The sequence below is a fragment of the Monodon monoceros genome, unplaced genomic scaffold (assembly GCF_005190385.1).
Source record: "Monodon monoceros isolate NGI ecotype Baffin Bay Population unplaced genomic scaffold, NGI_Narwhal_1 Super_Scaffold_19, whole genome shotgun sequence".
NCBI lineage: Eukaryota > Metazoa > Chordata > Mammalia > Artiodactyla > Monodontidae > Monodon > Monodon monoceros.
Window position 1 is genome coordinate 69,283,809 of NW_021703775.1, and position 15,314 is coordinate 69,299,122.

Here is a 15,314-nt window from a genome sequence, read left to right on the forward strand (position 1 = left end):
CACTCTTGGGCATATACCCAGACAAAACTATAATTTGTAAAGATACATGCACCCCTATGTTCACAGCACCACTATTTACAATAGCCAAGACATGGAAACAACCTAAATGTCCATCAACAGATATATGGATAAAGAAGATGTGGTATATATACACAATGGAATATCACTCAGCCATTAAAAAGAATGAAATAATGCCATTTGCAGCAACATGGATGGACTTAGAGATTATCATACTAAGCAAAGTCAGTCAGAAAGAGAAAGACAAATACCATATGATATCACTTATATGTGGAATCTAAAATATGACACAAATGAACATATCTGCGAAACAAAAACAGACTCACAGACATAGACAACAGACTTGTGGTTGCCATGGGGGTGAGGGGATAGGGTCAGGAAGGATTGGGAGTTTGGGATTAGCAGATGCAAACTATTATACATGGGATGGATAAACAATAACGTCCTACTGTACAGCACAGGGAACTATATTAAACATCCTGTGATAAACCATAATGGAAAAGAATATTAAAAAAGAATGTATATACAAGTATAACTGAATCACTTTGCTGAAAAGCAGAAATTAACACAACATTGGAATCAATGATGCTTCAATAAAATTTTTTAAAAATAAAATAAAAAAACAAAGTAACAGAAAAATATGATCCATAATTAAGTGAAAAATCAATTAATTGAAGCCAATCCTAAAATGATGCAGATGCTAGAAGTGACAAGCAAGAATATTAAGACAGCTATTATAATAACCATATTCCACATATTCAAAAAGAGGAAGGACTGAACATGTTAGAGATATGGAAGATATAAAAAGGGTCTAAAGTGAATTTCTAGAGATGAAAATACACTAGATAAAACTATCAGATATTGCAAAAGAAAAGAACTGTGAATCTGAAGCTATAGCAATAAAAACTATCCAAAATGAAACACACAGAGAAAAAAATGACTGACCTCATACCCCCTTAAAAAACTCCAAACCCAGAAAATCAGTGAACTGTAGGATAACTCAAATGGCCTACGATATATGTAATTAGAGTCTCTGAAGAAGAGGAGGGGGTTGGTGACAGAAAAAATATCTGAAGAAATAATGGCCAATACTTTTCCAAATTTGATGCAAATTATACACCTGTGAATCAAGAGGCTGACTGAACCCCAGGCACAAGAACCATGAATAAAATCACACTAAGGCATATCATAATCAAACTGCCTAAAACCAGTGATAAAGAGATTAATCTTAGAAGCAGCCAGAGACAGCAGATATCTCATCAGAAATACAGTGGAGCAATGTCTTTAAAGTGCTGAAAGCTAAAACTACCAACCTAGAATTCAGGGAAAAGAACTTTCAAAGATGATGGTGAAACAAAAACTTTTTCAGACATACAAAAGCTGAAAGAATTCATCACCAGCAGACGTGCACTATACAAAATGAAGACCTTCAGGAAAAAGGAGAATGATACTAGATGGAAATTTGGATCTACACCAAGGAATGAAGAACACTGGAAATAACTACGTGTGAAATATAAAAACTACTTATTTAAACTTTAAAAAATATTATTGACTGTTTAAAGTAAAAAAAGTAAAGTAAAAAAGTACTAACAACATATTGTGGGGTATTAGCATATGTAGATATGATATGTATGTACAACAATAGCACAGGAGGGGAGAAATAGAAATAAACCATTGTGAGATTTTTATATTTATGAGGTGATATAATAGCATTTGAAGGTAGATGGCAACAAAGATGTATACTATAAACTCTAAAGCACCAGTAAAACAAGAGTTATTTATAGCTAATAAACCAACAAAGGAGATAAAATGAATTAAAATATTCAATTAAACCAAAAAAGGCAAGATGGGACAAAGAGAAAACAAATAAGATGAGAGATTTCAATCTTCAATAGCAATATCAAGAATCACATTAAATGTAAATGGGCTAGCCACTCCAATTAAAAGGCAGAGATTGTCAAACTGAATAAAAAAGCAAGACCCAACTATATAAGAAATACATTTTAAATGTAATATTCTTTTTACCTAATTCATTTTATTTTTTATTATTGTGTCTTAATATACTAGAGATAGTGAATAATTCTACTAACTGAAATATGACAAGATAACAACAAGGACAAGAAACAATCCTATTTAGTTCTTTTATTTTGCTATAAGATATCACTAAGTCATTGAGTTTTTTTTTAAATGAAGTTCTATTTTTTTTTTAATTAATTAAGTAATTTTATTTTTGGCTGCGTTGGGTTTTTGTTGCTGTGTGTGGGCTTTCTCTAGTTGCGGCGAGTGGGGGCTACTCTTTGTTGCGGTGCACAGGCTTCTCATTGCAGTGGCTTCTCTTGTTGTGGAGCACAGGCTCTAGGCACATGGGCTCCAGAACACAGGTTCAGTAGTTGTGGTGCACGGGCTTAGTTGCTCTGTGGTATGTGGGATCTTCCCAGACCAGGGCTCGAACCCATGTCCCTTGCATTGGCAGGTGGATTCTTAACCACTGTGCCACCAGGGAAGTCCCTAAGTTGTTGGTTTTTTCCCTGCAAACTTCATTAGGCTAATACCTGGTGAATGGGGACTTTTTTAAAAATTCATATCAAAAAGGAATTCTATAGAAAAGGTAATCAGTGTTTACATGTTTTTTAAGACTTGCTATAAATTATGGCGATATGGTCATAGCTGAGTCACCATAGTCTACTTTGTGGCTGATGACAGAATAGTAACTACAGGGAGTACCCAAAGATTTTTTTAAATATCACTTTGAATTTAGTCATTCTTTCCTTAAAAATCTTTAGGAGGCTCCAAGATAAACTAAACATTTAGATGGCCTGCAACACCCCCTAAAAAGCTTACCAATTAAATTCTGCTCTAAATATAATATAAACATCCCCTTAACATTCATTAGGCTTTTCAACATCTATTCCTGTCTAGGTCATGCTGTGCTAACCAGTATTGAATATTCTTTTCTATCTCTTCCTTTAGGCAAATTTCCCATGAAGACTTTCCTAATCAGACCCTTTTTCTTTTAAACCCTCTGTGGTTAACTGTATATACCCCTAATCTGACAGAAATATATGCACAGTCCTATGGGGTCCATCTCTTACACAGCTGTTCTGTCCTATTATTCAACTAATCCTTTGTTCATGTTGTGCCTCCCCAACTTGTTAATATTATTGCCCACAGAGCTATCTTTGTATATAGTAAGTACTGAGTTTGTTGAACTGAAAGGGAGAAATGAAGAAAATGTGTTCAAAATATAACGGGGTAAGTTCCAAGTCAATGTATTATATGTATCATTTTATAATAAATCTAAAACACTAAAATCTCGTGAGACTAAAATCTTACAAGGTCTGTCAAAATTTCCATTGTATATCTTAATAAATAGTAATTATCAAAAGATAGTGGGAAAGAAAAAGAAGTGTGGTTATTTTTGACAGGTAACTGAACATTCCTGATTTCCTTGGAATAATGAATTGCAGTGTGGTGTGATATAGAGCACAATGTGTGTGTGTAGCAATTGGGCCAGTTGTGCCACTTACCTGCTCAGGGCACACAGTATTCATGCCTGGCATCTGCAAAGAGCTCATCTGCATCTGGCCCATCATTGGGTTCATGTTCTGAACATTTGTGTTTCCACCTGCCATGGACACGGTGATGCTCATATTGTTGTACACTCCTGGCTGTGCAGGCGTGGGCTGGTTCTGGACAGCTTGACTGAACACACTGTTAACTCAAAAACAATCTCAATTACAACCACTGATCATGAACATGGGGATAATGTGTGTGGACTCTTTTTCTAAATTATTAGATGGAATTCCAAAGAAAATATTTTATATTCCTAAGTTATGTGTAAGATTTTATCTTATTATAATATATAAGAACTAAGTATCATTCTTAGTTCTAAGATGCACTTAGAACTAAGATGCACTTTGAACTCTGCTCAAGGGGTTTAATAACTAAAAAGACCTCATTTTAAGTCATAATTATCTGGCTTAGTATCAACAGTTGTTAAACTTCAATTATTCAAATAACTAAGAAAGGAAGTTTTCCACAGAAGTAAATCTTCCAGATAACTGGTTTACCCATTTAAACATCAAAATCATTCTAGTATTTATTACACTATTTTATCTTCTTAAATAGAGAATATCCTATTTAAGCAAAGTACCTGGCATATATATCAGTCTTCAATAAATGGTCATTGAATAAATTAACAAAGGAATGAATGATTCAAAGGTAGCATTCTTATATTGTGATTGCTTGTATATTCTCTTAGATTTAATACCTGGGGGAAGTGATGATATTTTGTTCCATTTATTCCTTGTCTCTACTAATAAATGACATACAGCAGCAGGCACTCAGTAAATATCTGATGAATGAATTAATTGTGGACATGGGTTATTACTCAGTGCTGTCAACTGATGAGGTTCAGTTGCTTTTGTTGATAGATTTTACTGTATGTATACCAATGTTTTTTGAAGTGTAGTCCAGAGACCATCTGCAAGAGAATTCCCTGGTATTCATTGAAAATTGAGACTCTCAGGCCTTACCCCAGCCCTAGTGAATCATATTTTCTGGGGGTGGGTATGGAAAGCTGCATTTCTAACTACTTACGCACATTAAAATTCGAGAGCCTTTATTCAGTGTCCTACCGCTTGCTGTCACTTCTCAAGGATTCAGCTTCTGGCCATTTTCAATATGCTATAAACTAAGAGGAAACCAAGAAGTATATACCAGATATTTTTATTTGGAAAATGTAATATTTTTGAAGACTTCAAAGGTTTTCTCAGGCCTGAAGATAGCTTCATGTCTTTTCTAGGAAGCAAAATGCAATGCCAGTTATGGTTTTCAGAGGGCTTGTTTTAGACTTCCTTCTTCACCACCAAGGTCTGGACTGTGGTTACACCAAGGATCTCAAATGTTAAACCAGTTTCTATTAGCAGATAGAATAGTATGGAATAAACTCCAAGTAAATACAATTTGAAACTTTATATCTGAACCCCCCAGATTCTAAGTGATACAGATATACATATCTAAAGGAAAATAATATGAACTATGTCTTTGGTAAGTTCCAAAAAAAACACCAAATGTTTTGTGATTATCTATCAATTTTTAAACAATAAGCTGCTGGTAAAATTCCACCTATTTTAATGCTTATTCTGAAGAATTTGATTTCAAAAATTATTTATCCCATCAATGGCTTATCTATTCCTTGCTTGCTCTTGGGAGGTAAGCAGGATGTACTAACATTTACAGCTTCTGGTAAATTAAGGTAATCATACTGAAATTAACAGGCTGAGAAACAGCCTATTCATCATGTCTGAAGAAAAGTAGCAAATTTTCCCCAAGTAATTATAAAACACAAATGCTCAAAGAAAATTATATGCCTAGGAAATGGTCAATAATGCATCTGTGGACCATTAATGTCTGTACAGTGTGTATGCTTGTCAGACAGTGTCCCCACAGCTAAAGATGAGGAAAAAACCCATTAGTCTACTGCCCATTTTCTAATGAGAACATTTCTGCCTTAGACAGTGCTCATTTGCAACTGATACATAAATCACCACTGTGAAGGCGCAGGGCTATGTAAGTTAATGCATGCAGCAGCTTCAAGGACTGCAATGATGTCATACTTAGTGAAAAAAGTTTAGGATTTAATTTCTTTTCAAATTATATTTGGGACTGTATATTAGCCTAAGTTCTTTCAAACTACTCCTGCCAATAGCTCCATTTTAGTTTCTTCCCCCATGGGAAGAAGATCAAGCCCTTCTGCAGCATCAATCACTGTTCCAGGTCCTGGAATGGACTGTGGGGTTCACTGGCACCTTAGGCCCAATGCATGAAGGCCCCCTTCCTCACACTTTCCTGGACCCCTCCCTCGCCTGCTTTCCTGATTTGCCTCATGGCAGTTATCACAGTTTCCTTATGCTAGCACCAGGTATTTGGTAGCCCTTAAATCATGGGGGGAAAAGGGAAAGATGACAACTTTGGCCTAAAGTAGGTTCCATAGATATTACAGGTATTAACAAGCAAGGAGGAGTTCCTGGTCAAATAAGTCTCAGAAACAAAGGGTTAAAACCACAGACCTCTGCCTTTAAAATGCTAATAAGCCCTGGGATTCTCCTTTGTGACTAGAGTTACACAGTAACACTGTCCAGTTCCTGGACAAATAAGTTTGTTTAACCCTTTATTTCTCTTGCTACCAAAGAGATAATGAAAAAGAATCACATTACACTGTCTATGAGCTCTATTACATCATTCTGCTTAATGAGTCTTTGTTTCATGTTTTACTTCTCTCCGACCTACTCCTGTCATTAACTACACTCTAGGTAAGTTGACAACAGGGGCTGTTTTCCCCAGCTCCTTGTGGTATCTTGCACTGTGCAAAAGAGACAGTGAGTGATCACAAACTATATGTTGCCTGTGTTGACTAATAAACTTTTATACATGAACCAAATAAGCAAGTGTGAATGTTTGAAGAGTTGGTGATAACTATTTTCTTTCTCAAATGATTTGGGAAAGTCAAAAGTTTATAGAAACTGCTAAAGTGCAACAAAAACTCAAGTCCATGTTTGAATCTGCATCCAAAAAATGAGTTAGGTAGGAATAGGGAATCTCTACACTCATTTGTTCAACAGATGTATATTAAGTGCTTACTTGTTCTAAAGGATGGACATATACAAGTAAACAAAAAGTCCTTGCTCTTCTGAGGCTTATATTCTAGCTGGAGGAGACAGACCATAAATAGACTAACACACAGTATGTCAGATGTTAAGCATGATAAAGAGAAATAAAGAAGGGAAAGGAGGGACTAAGAGGTGGGAAATGCTGTTTAGAAATGATGGTCAGGGAAGTTTAATATGGTGACATTCAATACCTATGTCTAATAAAGTGACATTTTTTAAGAAGAGACTTGAAGTATGAGAGAGAAATCCATGTGGCTACTGAGAGAAGAACATTCCAGCAGAGGGATTTAAAAATGCAAAGGCCCTGAGTTTGCAATGTACTTGGCACATCTGAGGAACAGAGGAATAAACAGAAGCCAGTACGGCAGAATGAGTGATGAGAATAGCAGATGAGGTCAGAGAGGTATCCTGGAGCAAGATTATGTAGGGCATCAGAGGCCCTATATTGTATTTTGAATAAGTTGGAGTGTTCTGAGTAAAGGGCTGATATCTTGCCTCATGTTTTAAAAGCATCACTCTGGCTACCATGTGGAGACTAAACTGTAGTGGAGCAAGGGTGGAAGCAGGAAGACAGGAGGCCACTGCAGTGGTCTAGGAAAAGGATGATGCTGGCTTGCACTAAAGTGTACAAGTGGGACAGTAAGGAGTGAGAGCTGCTAAGAAGCTGATGTGATTTGCTGACGGATGTTTGATGTGGGATGTGAGAGAAAGAGAAAAGGTTGTCTTCTGAATAACTGGAAGAATAGAGTTGTTTATTGACATGTGAAAAAAGTATGAGACGAGCAGGTTTGGGGAAGAATATCACTTTAGTTTTTGTCATGTTATGTTTGAGATGCCTATTAGACTTCTAAGTAAAGATGTCGATTCGGCTGTGGTATATACAGTATGGTGCTCAGGGGAGAAGTCTGGGCTAGAGACTTAAATTTAGGAGTTATAAGCATAGGGACAGGCATTTATATCAGTAAGACTGAATGATATAACTAAGGGAGCAAGCAGATATGGGGAAGACGTCCTAGAATGAGCTCTGAGGCCCTAAAATGGAGGTCAGGGAGATGAGGAAGATCCAGCAGAGGAGACTGAGGGTTAGGAAGAGAGTCACCTTTCTCAGGAGAGAAAGTTGTTCCAGAAACCAAACGAACACAGAGCTCCAAGAAAGAGTACATGCTCAAATATGTCAAGTGCTATCAATGCTCATTGCATTTGGCATTGTAAAGGACATTAAGGACCTTGATAAGAATACTTGTGGTGGAATGGTAGGGATGAAAGCCTGACAGATTCAATAAGAAATGGAAGGAGAGGAAGGGATTTAACTGTGAAGGGGAGCAGATCTGTCAGCACGACTGTGTTTTTTTTTTCCTCAGGGCACATTCAGATGCTTAGGTGTAGGTATGGAGCGAGAGTTTAGTTGGATTTCATTAGGGAGCATTTTGCTAGGCATAAGTGCAACAGAGGGAGAGGTGGGCAAGAGAGCTGAGTAATTATAAAGGAGTATAGGGAGTAAATATAAAGATGGACCATGGAATCTAAAGTGAGTATAGGAAGCTGGGATTAGAACACAGTAGAAGACTAAGTTCTTGCACATCACACAGACTGTTCCATTTCTACCTAGTTTACATCAGTCCTCACTGAGAGCTACACAGTTCTCTAACAGGAAGATTTCCTCTCTTACCTTTCAATGAACTTTAAGAGAATATGGTCTTAAGTTTTCAACTTTAACTACCTTACTTATTATGTTGTCAGATCAAACGGCTTCCCTGTCATTAGAATCACGACACAACCAAATTAAAACCTTTATAAAACTCAAGTGATATGTGAAAAGTTCAGCAGCCACGATTTGGGGGGAAAAATGACTTTAGTAAGATAATTCTCAGTAAAATGGGTAAAACAAGGCCACTGAAAATCCAGAGATTCAAAAAGCTAGGTAAGGTAGAATGACCTTAGAAGACTTAAAAACCTTTGCTGTTGCTATGAAATCCTTCAAACATACTGAGAAGAGTGAAACCGTGTGCCCACTATTTAGCTCTGTTGAATTCTAACATTTTGCCATTCTTGCTTTAGATTTTTAAGATTTTTAAGTGTTTTTATAAAGAATGATTTTTTAAAAAGTACTCATTCCTATATCTGTCCCAGCGAAGCTCTGTTACTCATAGGAGTCGATCATATTCCTCAGGTGTGCTGGGAGTGGGATGAAAAGGTTTACAGTACTTTTCTATACTCTAAACACACAAATTTGCCTTAAAATTGACTTGAAACTTAAAGGACTTAAAAATCGCTATTTGCTGATAACATAAAATTCAGTTCCTTGAATTTGCAAATGGATAGTAGCTAATAGTCTTCTATTTGGATTGTGAAGGCATATTTGTTCTTATGTGCTGCAGAGTATCAGGGATGCTCATATATAAAAATGCCCCCTTACTTGTTGTTTCCCATTGCTCCTTGCTGCCAGGCCTTCATGTCTGGTGACTGGTAGCCAGAAGTGGGCGGAGTCTGCTGGAGCAGAGAGCTCTGAGGAGGAGGGATTGGCATCGGCACCATGGAGCTCCCAGGGCTTAGAGATGGAGAAAAGTTGGCCTCACCTTGGGGAACCATTCCTACAAATCGACACAAATTAATTTACGTGAATATACTATATATTTATTAACCCCATAAAAGAAAAAAAAAAACCCAGAAGGATCTGTCATAATATAGTTAGAAACAGCCTATTCAACAGAGTAGGAAAAATTTCAGTTCCTTAAAAACAAAACAGGAAATTTCAGTATAAACAGACAGATAAATAAACATATAAAAGAGATTTGGAAGAAAGTTTCCATTCACTAAGATATTGATTTGGGTACCATGATTATGTATGATTTTCTTTTCTGTTCTTTTCTGACTACATGAATTTTTTTTTTTTTTTTTTTTTTTTGTGGTACATGGGCCTCTCACTGCTGTGGCCTCTCCTGTTGCGGAGCACAGGCTCCAGACGCGCAGGCTCAGCGGCCATGGCTCATGGGCCCAGCCGCTCTGCGGCATGTGGGATCTTCCCGGACCGGGGCACGGACCCGTGTCCCCTGCATCGGCAGGTGGACTCTCAACCACTGCGCCACCAGGGAAGCCCTGACTACATGAATTTTTAAGTGTAAAAAAAAAATATGAGCACACATGACAGATTGCTTGTGTAATAAAAATAAGTTGAAAAGGATACACGATGACAGATGTTCACTAAACTTGTGATAAACATTTCATGATGTATGAAGTAAGTCAAATCATTATGCTGTATACCTTAAACTCATACAGTGCTGTATGTCACTTACATCTCAGTAGAATGGGAAGAAAAGAATAAGTCACGGGGATGTAATGTATAGCACAGTGACTATAGTTAATAATACCGTACTGCATATTTGAAAGTAGCTAGGAGAGTGGATCTTGAAAGTTCTCATCATGAGAAAAAAAAGATTGTAACTATGTACAGTAGTAGATGGTAATCAGACTTACTGTGGTGATCGTTTTATAATATATACAAAATATCAAATCATCATGTTATACACCTGAAACTAATATAATGTTATGTCAAGTATGCATCAATAAAAATAATTTTAAAAAGCTTAAAAAAATAAGGTGAAGAGGGAAAAAGGTAAGAAAAACCCACACATGAAATGAAAGTATTGTCGGCTGCTCCTCCTCAGTTGTCTTTATGGGCACTGCTTCCCTTCCCTGCCTCTTTTTTTAAGCTTTACTGATATGTACTCTATATAGCATCAAATTCACCCACTGAACTGCACAAGTCAATGATTTTTAGTAAATTTATAGAGTTGTGCAACCAGCACCACAATCCAGTTTAGACATTTTCATCATATCTCAAATTCCTTTGTGTTTGTTTGCAGTCAATTCCCACTCCCACCTCTAGCTTCAGGCAACCATTGATCTGCTTTCTGTCCCCACAGATTTGCCTTTTATTGGAAACTTCATATAAATGTAATCATGTGAGGTCTTTTGTGTCTGGTGCCTTTCTCTCAGCATAATGTTGAGTGAAACATTACGCTGAAGTAGCATTTATCAGTAGTTTGTTCCTTTTTATTCAGGATAGTGCTTATTAGTAACCATTGATATAACTGTGTTGAAAATCAACTGACCAGAAAAGTAAGGGTTTATATCTGGACTTTTTATTCTGTTGCAGTGATATGTATGTCTATACTTGTACTAATACTATACTGTCTTGATTGTTGTAACTTTATGATAATTTTTGAAACTGGTAGTCAACCAACTTTATTCTTTTTTTTAATATAAATTTATTTATTTATTTTTATTTTTGGCTGTGTTGGGTCTGCATAACTGTGCTCAGGCTTTCTCTAGTTGTGGCGAGTGGGGACTACTCTTTGTTGCGGTGCATGGGCTTCTCCTGTTGCGGACCATGGGCTCTAGGTGCACGGGCTTCAGTAGTTGTGGCTTGTGGGCTCTAGAGGGCAGGCTCAGTAGTTGTGGTGCACAGGCTTAGCTGCTCCACGGCATGTGGGATCTTCCCGGACCAGGGATCGAACCCGTGTCCCCTGCATTGGCAGGAGGGTTCTTAACCACTGCGCCACCAGGGAAGTCCCCCAACTTTATTCTTAATTTGCAAAATTGTCTTGGCTACTCTAGGTCCTTTGCATTTCCATATAAATTGTAGGAGAAGCTTGTCAATTTCTCCCAAAAGCATGTTGATATTTAGATACGGATTGTGTAATTACAAGATCAATTTGGAGTAAATTACTACCTTTTCAGTATTCTCTCTGATTTCATTTTGTATAGTTTCCATTGTTATATCTTCAAGTTCACTAACTTTTTCTTTTATAATGTCTAATCTGCTGCTTATCCCATCCAGTGTATTTTTCATCTCAGACACTGTAGTTTTTATCTCCAGAAGTTTCATTTTGGTTTTATTTATATCTTTCATACTTTTAGTTAACACGTTCAAGCTTTCCTCTAGCTTCTTGAACATACAGAATAAATGTATAATTTTTAACTGTTTTAATTCTAACACCTGTGAAATTTCTGGGTTTTTTTTTTTTTTTTGTGGTATGTGGGCCTCTCACTGTTGTGGCCTCTCCCGTTGCGGAGCACAGGCTCTGGACACGCAGGCTCAGTGGCCATGGCTCACAGGCCCAGCTGCTCCGCGGCATGTAGGATCTTCCCGGACCGGGGCACAAACCTGTGTCCCCTGCATCGGCAGGCAGACTCTCAACCACTGCGCCACCAGGGAAGCCCTCTGGGTTGATTTTGATGACTGATTTTTCTTCTTGTTATTGGTTTTATTTTCCTTTATCTTTGCATGTCTGGTAATTTAAAAAAATTCAGATTCCAGGGCTTGTGAATTTTACCTTGTTAGGTGCTAGATTTTAAAAATTCCTTTAAATTTAAATTTTTGACCTTTGTCTGGGTTGTGGATAGGTTACATGGTAACAGTTTTAATTCTTTTGGGTCTTGTGCCTAAAGAGACAAGAGCAGGGTTTAGCCTGGTGCTTATTTTGCCCTGCTACTTAGGCACAAACATTTCTGAGTATTCTACTTGACACCGTGAATTTTGAGGTTTTCTATTCTGGCTGGTGGGAAGAGGAACTGGCCCTGTGTAAACTCTGAAGATGTTCCCTCAGTTCTTTTCAGGTGGTTTTCCCTGGCCTCGGTTTGTGTACACACACACACTGATCGGTTCTCAACTGAAGACCTGAGCAGGACCCTCTATACATCCCCATGGTTCTCTCTCTGTGTGGCTCTCTTCTCTCTGGTTCTGTGCCCTAAAACCTCTACCTGCCTTGGCTTTCCCAGACTCTTAAGTGCCATTGCCTCAACTATAGGAAACCACACGCTCCTGTTGGATTCCCCCTTCCTGCATCACAGTCTGGACAATTTCTACAACTATTGTTCAATTTTTTGTTTGTTTCAAATGGAAGAATAAATCTCGTCCCTGTTATTCCATCTTGACCAAAAGTGGAAGTCCATAAAAATTTAAAAGAGTAAAAATGGGCTTCTTTTTACATTTTCTGTTATGCTAGCACTTTGTATTTTTTACCTGACAAAATACATTTCACAGTTAAATACTGTTGAGGTAAAGAAAGTTATAAACGTACAGAAAAAAGAATATCATAATGTGATTACCCATAATTTAGTATAATTCCTTCAAATCTTCCTCTATGAAATATTGCATAACTTTGTGGCTTGCTTCTTTCTCTTATCATTATATCATAAGTGTGTCTCTATGCCCTTAACGTCTCCTTGTAAACATAACTGTAGATTCCTGTATATTTTGTGTTCTGTTATTATTAATACAATGATTTTTCTGTTTGGTTAAACTAGCCAGATATGTAGTTAAAGTATTCAGTTTTGTTTTTTATAGGCTACAGTTTTAAAAATATTTTAAATTTTCTGTGAAAGTTGATTCACCTGTAGACTTTCTATATTTTTTTCTTTCACTAAACATTTAGCTACTTGTTTTCTTGGTAAAATTTATATAAATAAAGCTACAGTGACTTACCTGGTGGCGCAGTGGTTAAGAATCTGCCTGTCAATGCAGGGGACACAGGTCCGAGCCCTGGTCCAGGAAGATCCCGCATGCCGCGGGGCAACTAAGCCCGTGTGCCACAACTACTGAGCCTGTGCTCTAGGGCCCACAAGCCACAACTACTGAGCCTACTGAGCCTGTGCTCCGCAACAAGAGAAGTCACTACAATGAGAAGCCCGTGCACCACAACGAAGAGTAGCTCCCGCTCGCTGCAACTACAGAAAGCTGGCACACAGCAACTGAAGACCCAGCACAGCCAAAAATAAAATAAATAAATTTATATTAAAAAAAAAAGCTACATATTTTTCTCCTTGCTGCTTCCTCCATATGTAATTTAATCTCTGGTAAATAATTTTGACTTAGAATATATGGAGAAATTATTTTTTTCATTTATGACTCTAGAGGGTGGGTTCCCCCCCCATCATCTTCATTTTTATATTGGCTGTCTTTGCATTAATTCTACATTTTAACTTTTAACTATTTTGGTTATGATCTTTAAAAAATACTTACCTGTTCCTAATGCATTTTTAATCTTATTTATGATAAAATAATTTCTTTCAGGAAAAATATATATGTGAGGGGGGGAATATACTTATCACATTCTGGCTATTATTCTGTGGGGTCAAAGTTAATAAATAAGACTTCAAGTACATCAGCATGCTTTTTTTTAAAAATAAATTTATTTATTTTCGGCTGCATTGGATCTTCGTTGCCGCACGCGGGCTTTCTCTAGTTGCAGCGAGCGGGGGCTACTCTTCGTTGTGGTGCGCGGGCTTCTCATTGCGGTGGCTTTTCTTGTTGTGGAGCACAGGCTCTAGGTGCGTGGGCTTCAGTAGTTGTAGCATGCAGGCTCAGTAGTTGTGGCTCGTGGGCTCAGCAGTTGTGGCTTGTGGGCTCTAGAGTGCAGGCTCAGTAGTTGTGGCGCACGGGTTTAGTTGCTCCGCAGCATGTGGGATCTTCCCAGACCAGGGATCGAACCCGTGTCCCCTGCACCACAGGGGAACCGCACCACAACGAAGAGTAGGCCCTGCTTGCTGCAACTAGAGAAAGCCCGTGTGCAGCAACGAAGACCCAACACAGCCAATAAATAAATAAAAATTTAAAAAAACCTCATCATACTTTAAGAAAAAAAAAAAGACAGAGTGGTGAGTACTTATGGTTGGGAGTGTCAGGGAGGGCTTCCCAGAGGAGATATCTCTGAGGGGAGGGAGGAACAGGAATGAGACAGATGAGGGAAAGACATTTTAGACAAATGATACAGAAAACACAAAAGCCTAGAAGTAAAAGAGAGCAAGGTATATATTCTTTCTTGGAACTTGAGAGGTTTGTTAAACTGGCACATTGAGGCATGGAGGGAAGGGGAAATGGAGTTGATGAGCCTAGCTCTGGACAAGTTTGGGTGCTGGTAGAAAATTCAGGTATGTCTCTCACATGAGCTGAGAGATCTGGTTTAGATATAGAGAAGAAAGTCATAAGCATGAAGAAGTCATTGAAGCCACAGGAGTAGATGACATCACTCAGGAGGAGTGAGTAGAGTAGCATGTTTACTGTAGTTCACAGAAGAGGGAGCTCTGGATTGGCTCCAAGGAATTCATGAAATAGGTACAAAAAATTTCTTTTTAAATTTCTCTCATATTTTGTTTGAATGTTACCATAGTATAAAATAAATTTTAAATGTCTAATTCTGTTCTTGTGCACTCATCATCATGGCATGATAGTCTACAATAATTTTCTGTTTTCAGAAATAAAAGAAAGCATAAGCTGTCATTATTATGACCTACATGTTCCTTCGTTTACTTTGGGTCTATTTTAAGTTGAAAGATGCCAAAACAAAGGACTAAAGCAAAGCTACTTTATTCATCCTTTGGTTTTACTATCATTAATTAACACAGGGATCAGCCAACTTTCTCTGCAAAGGGCCAGATAGTAAATATTTTCAGTTTTGCAGGCCATAACATTTCTGTAAGAACTACTTAACTCTACTGTGTGAAGCCAGCTATAGACTGTATGTAAACTAATGAGCATGGATGTATCCCAATAAAACTTTATTTATAAAAACATGTGGTGCTTTTTGTTTCTTGGAGAAGGCTTGATTTGAAAAGGTTGGAATT

The 15,314-nt window shown here is 37.6% G+C and overlaps 1 protein-coding gene across 8 annotated transcripts in view; it reads right to left on the minus strand.

Annotated features, from left to right (window-relative positions):
- NCOA1 (nuclear receptor coactivator 1) overlaps positions 1–15,314 on the minus strand; it is a 258,922-nt gene that overhangs the window by 7,777 nt on the left and 235,831 nt on the right. For all 8 annotated transcript variants that reach the window (XM_029231466.1, XM_029231464.1, XM_029231467.1 and 5 more), the window contains 2 exons: positions 9,106–9,280; positions 3,546–3,729 (listed from right to left, as the gene is read on the minus strand). In XM_029231466.1, coding sequence (XP_029087299.1) covers positions 3,546–3,729; positions 9,106–9,280 — 359 coding nt within the window. The remainder of the gene's footprint in view (positions 1–3,545; positions 3,730–9,105; positions 9,281–15,314) is intronic.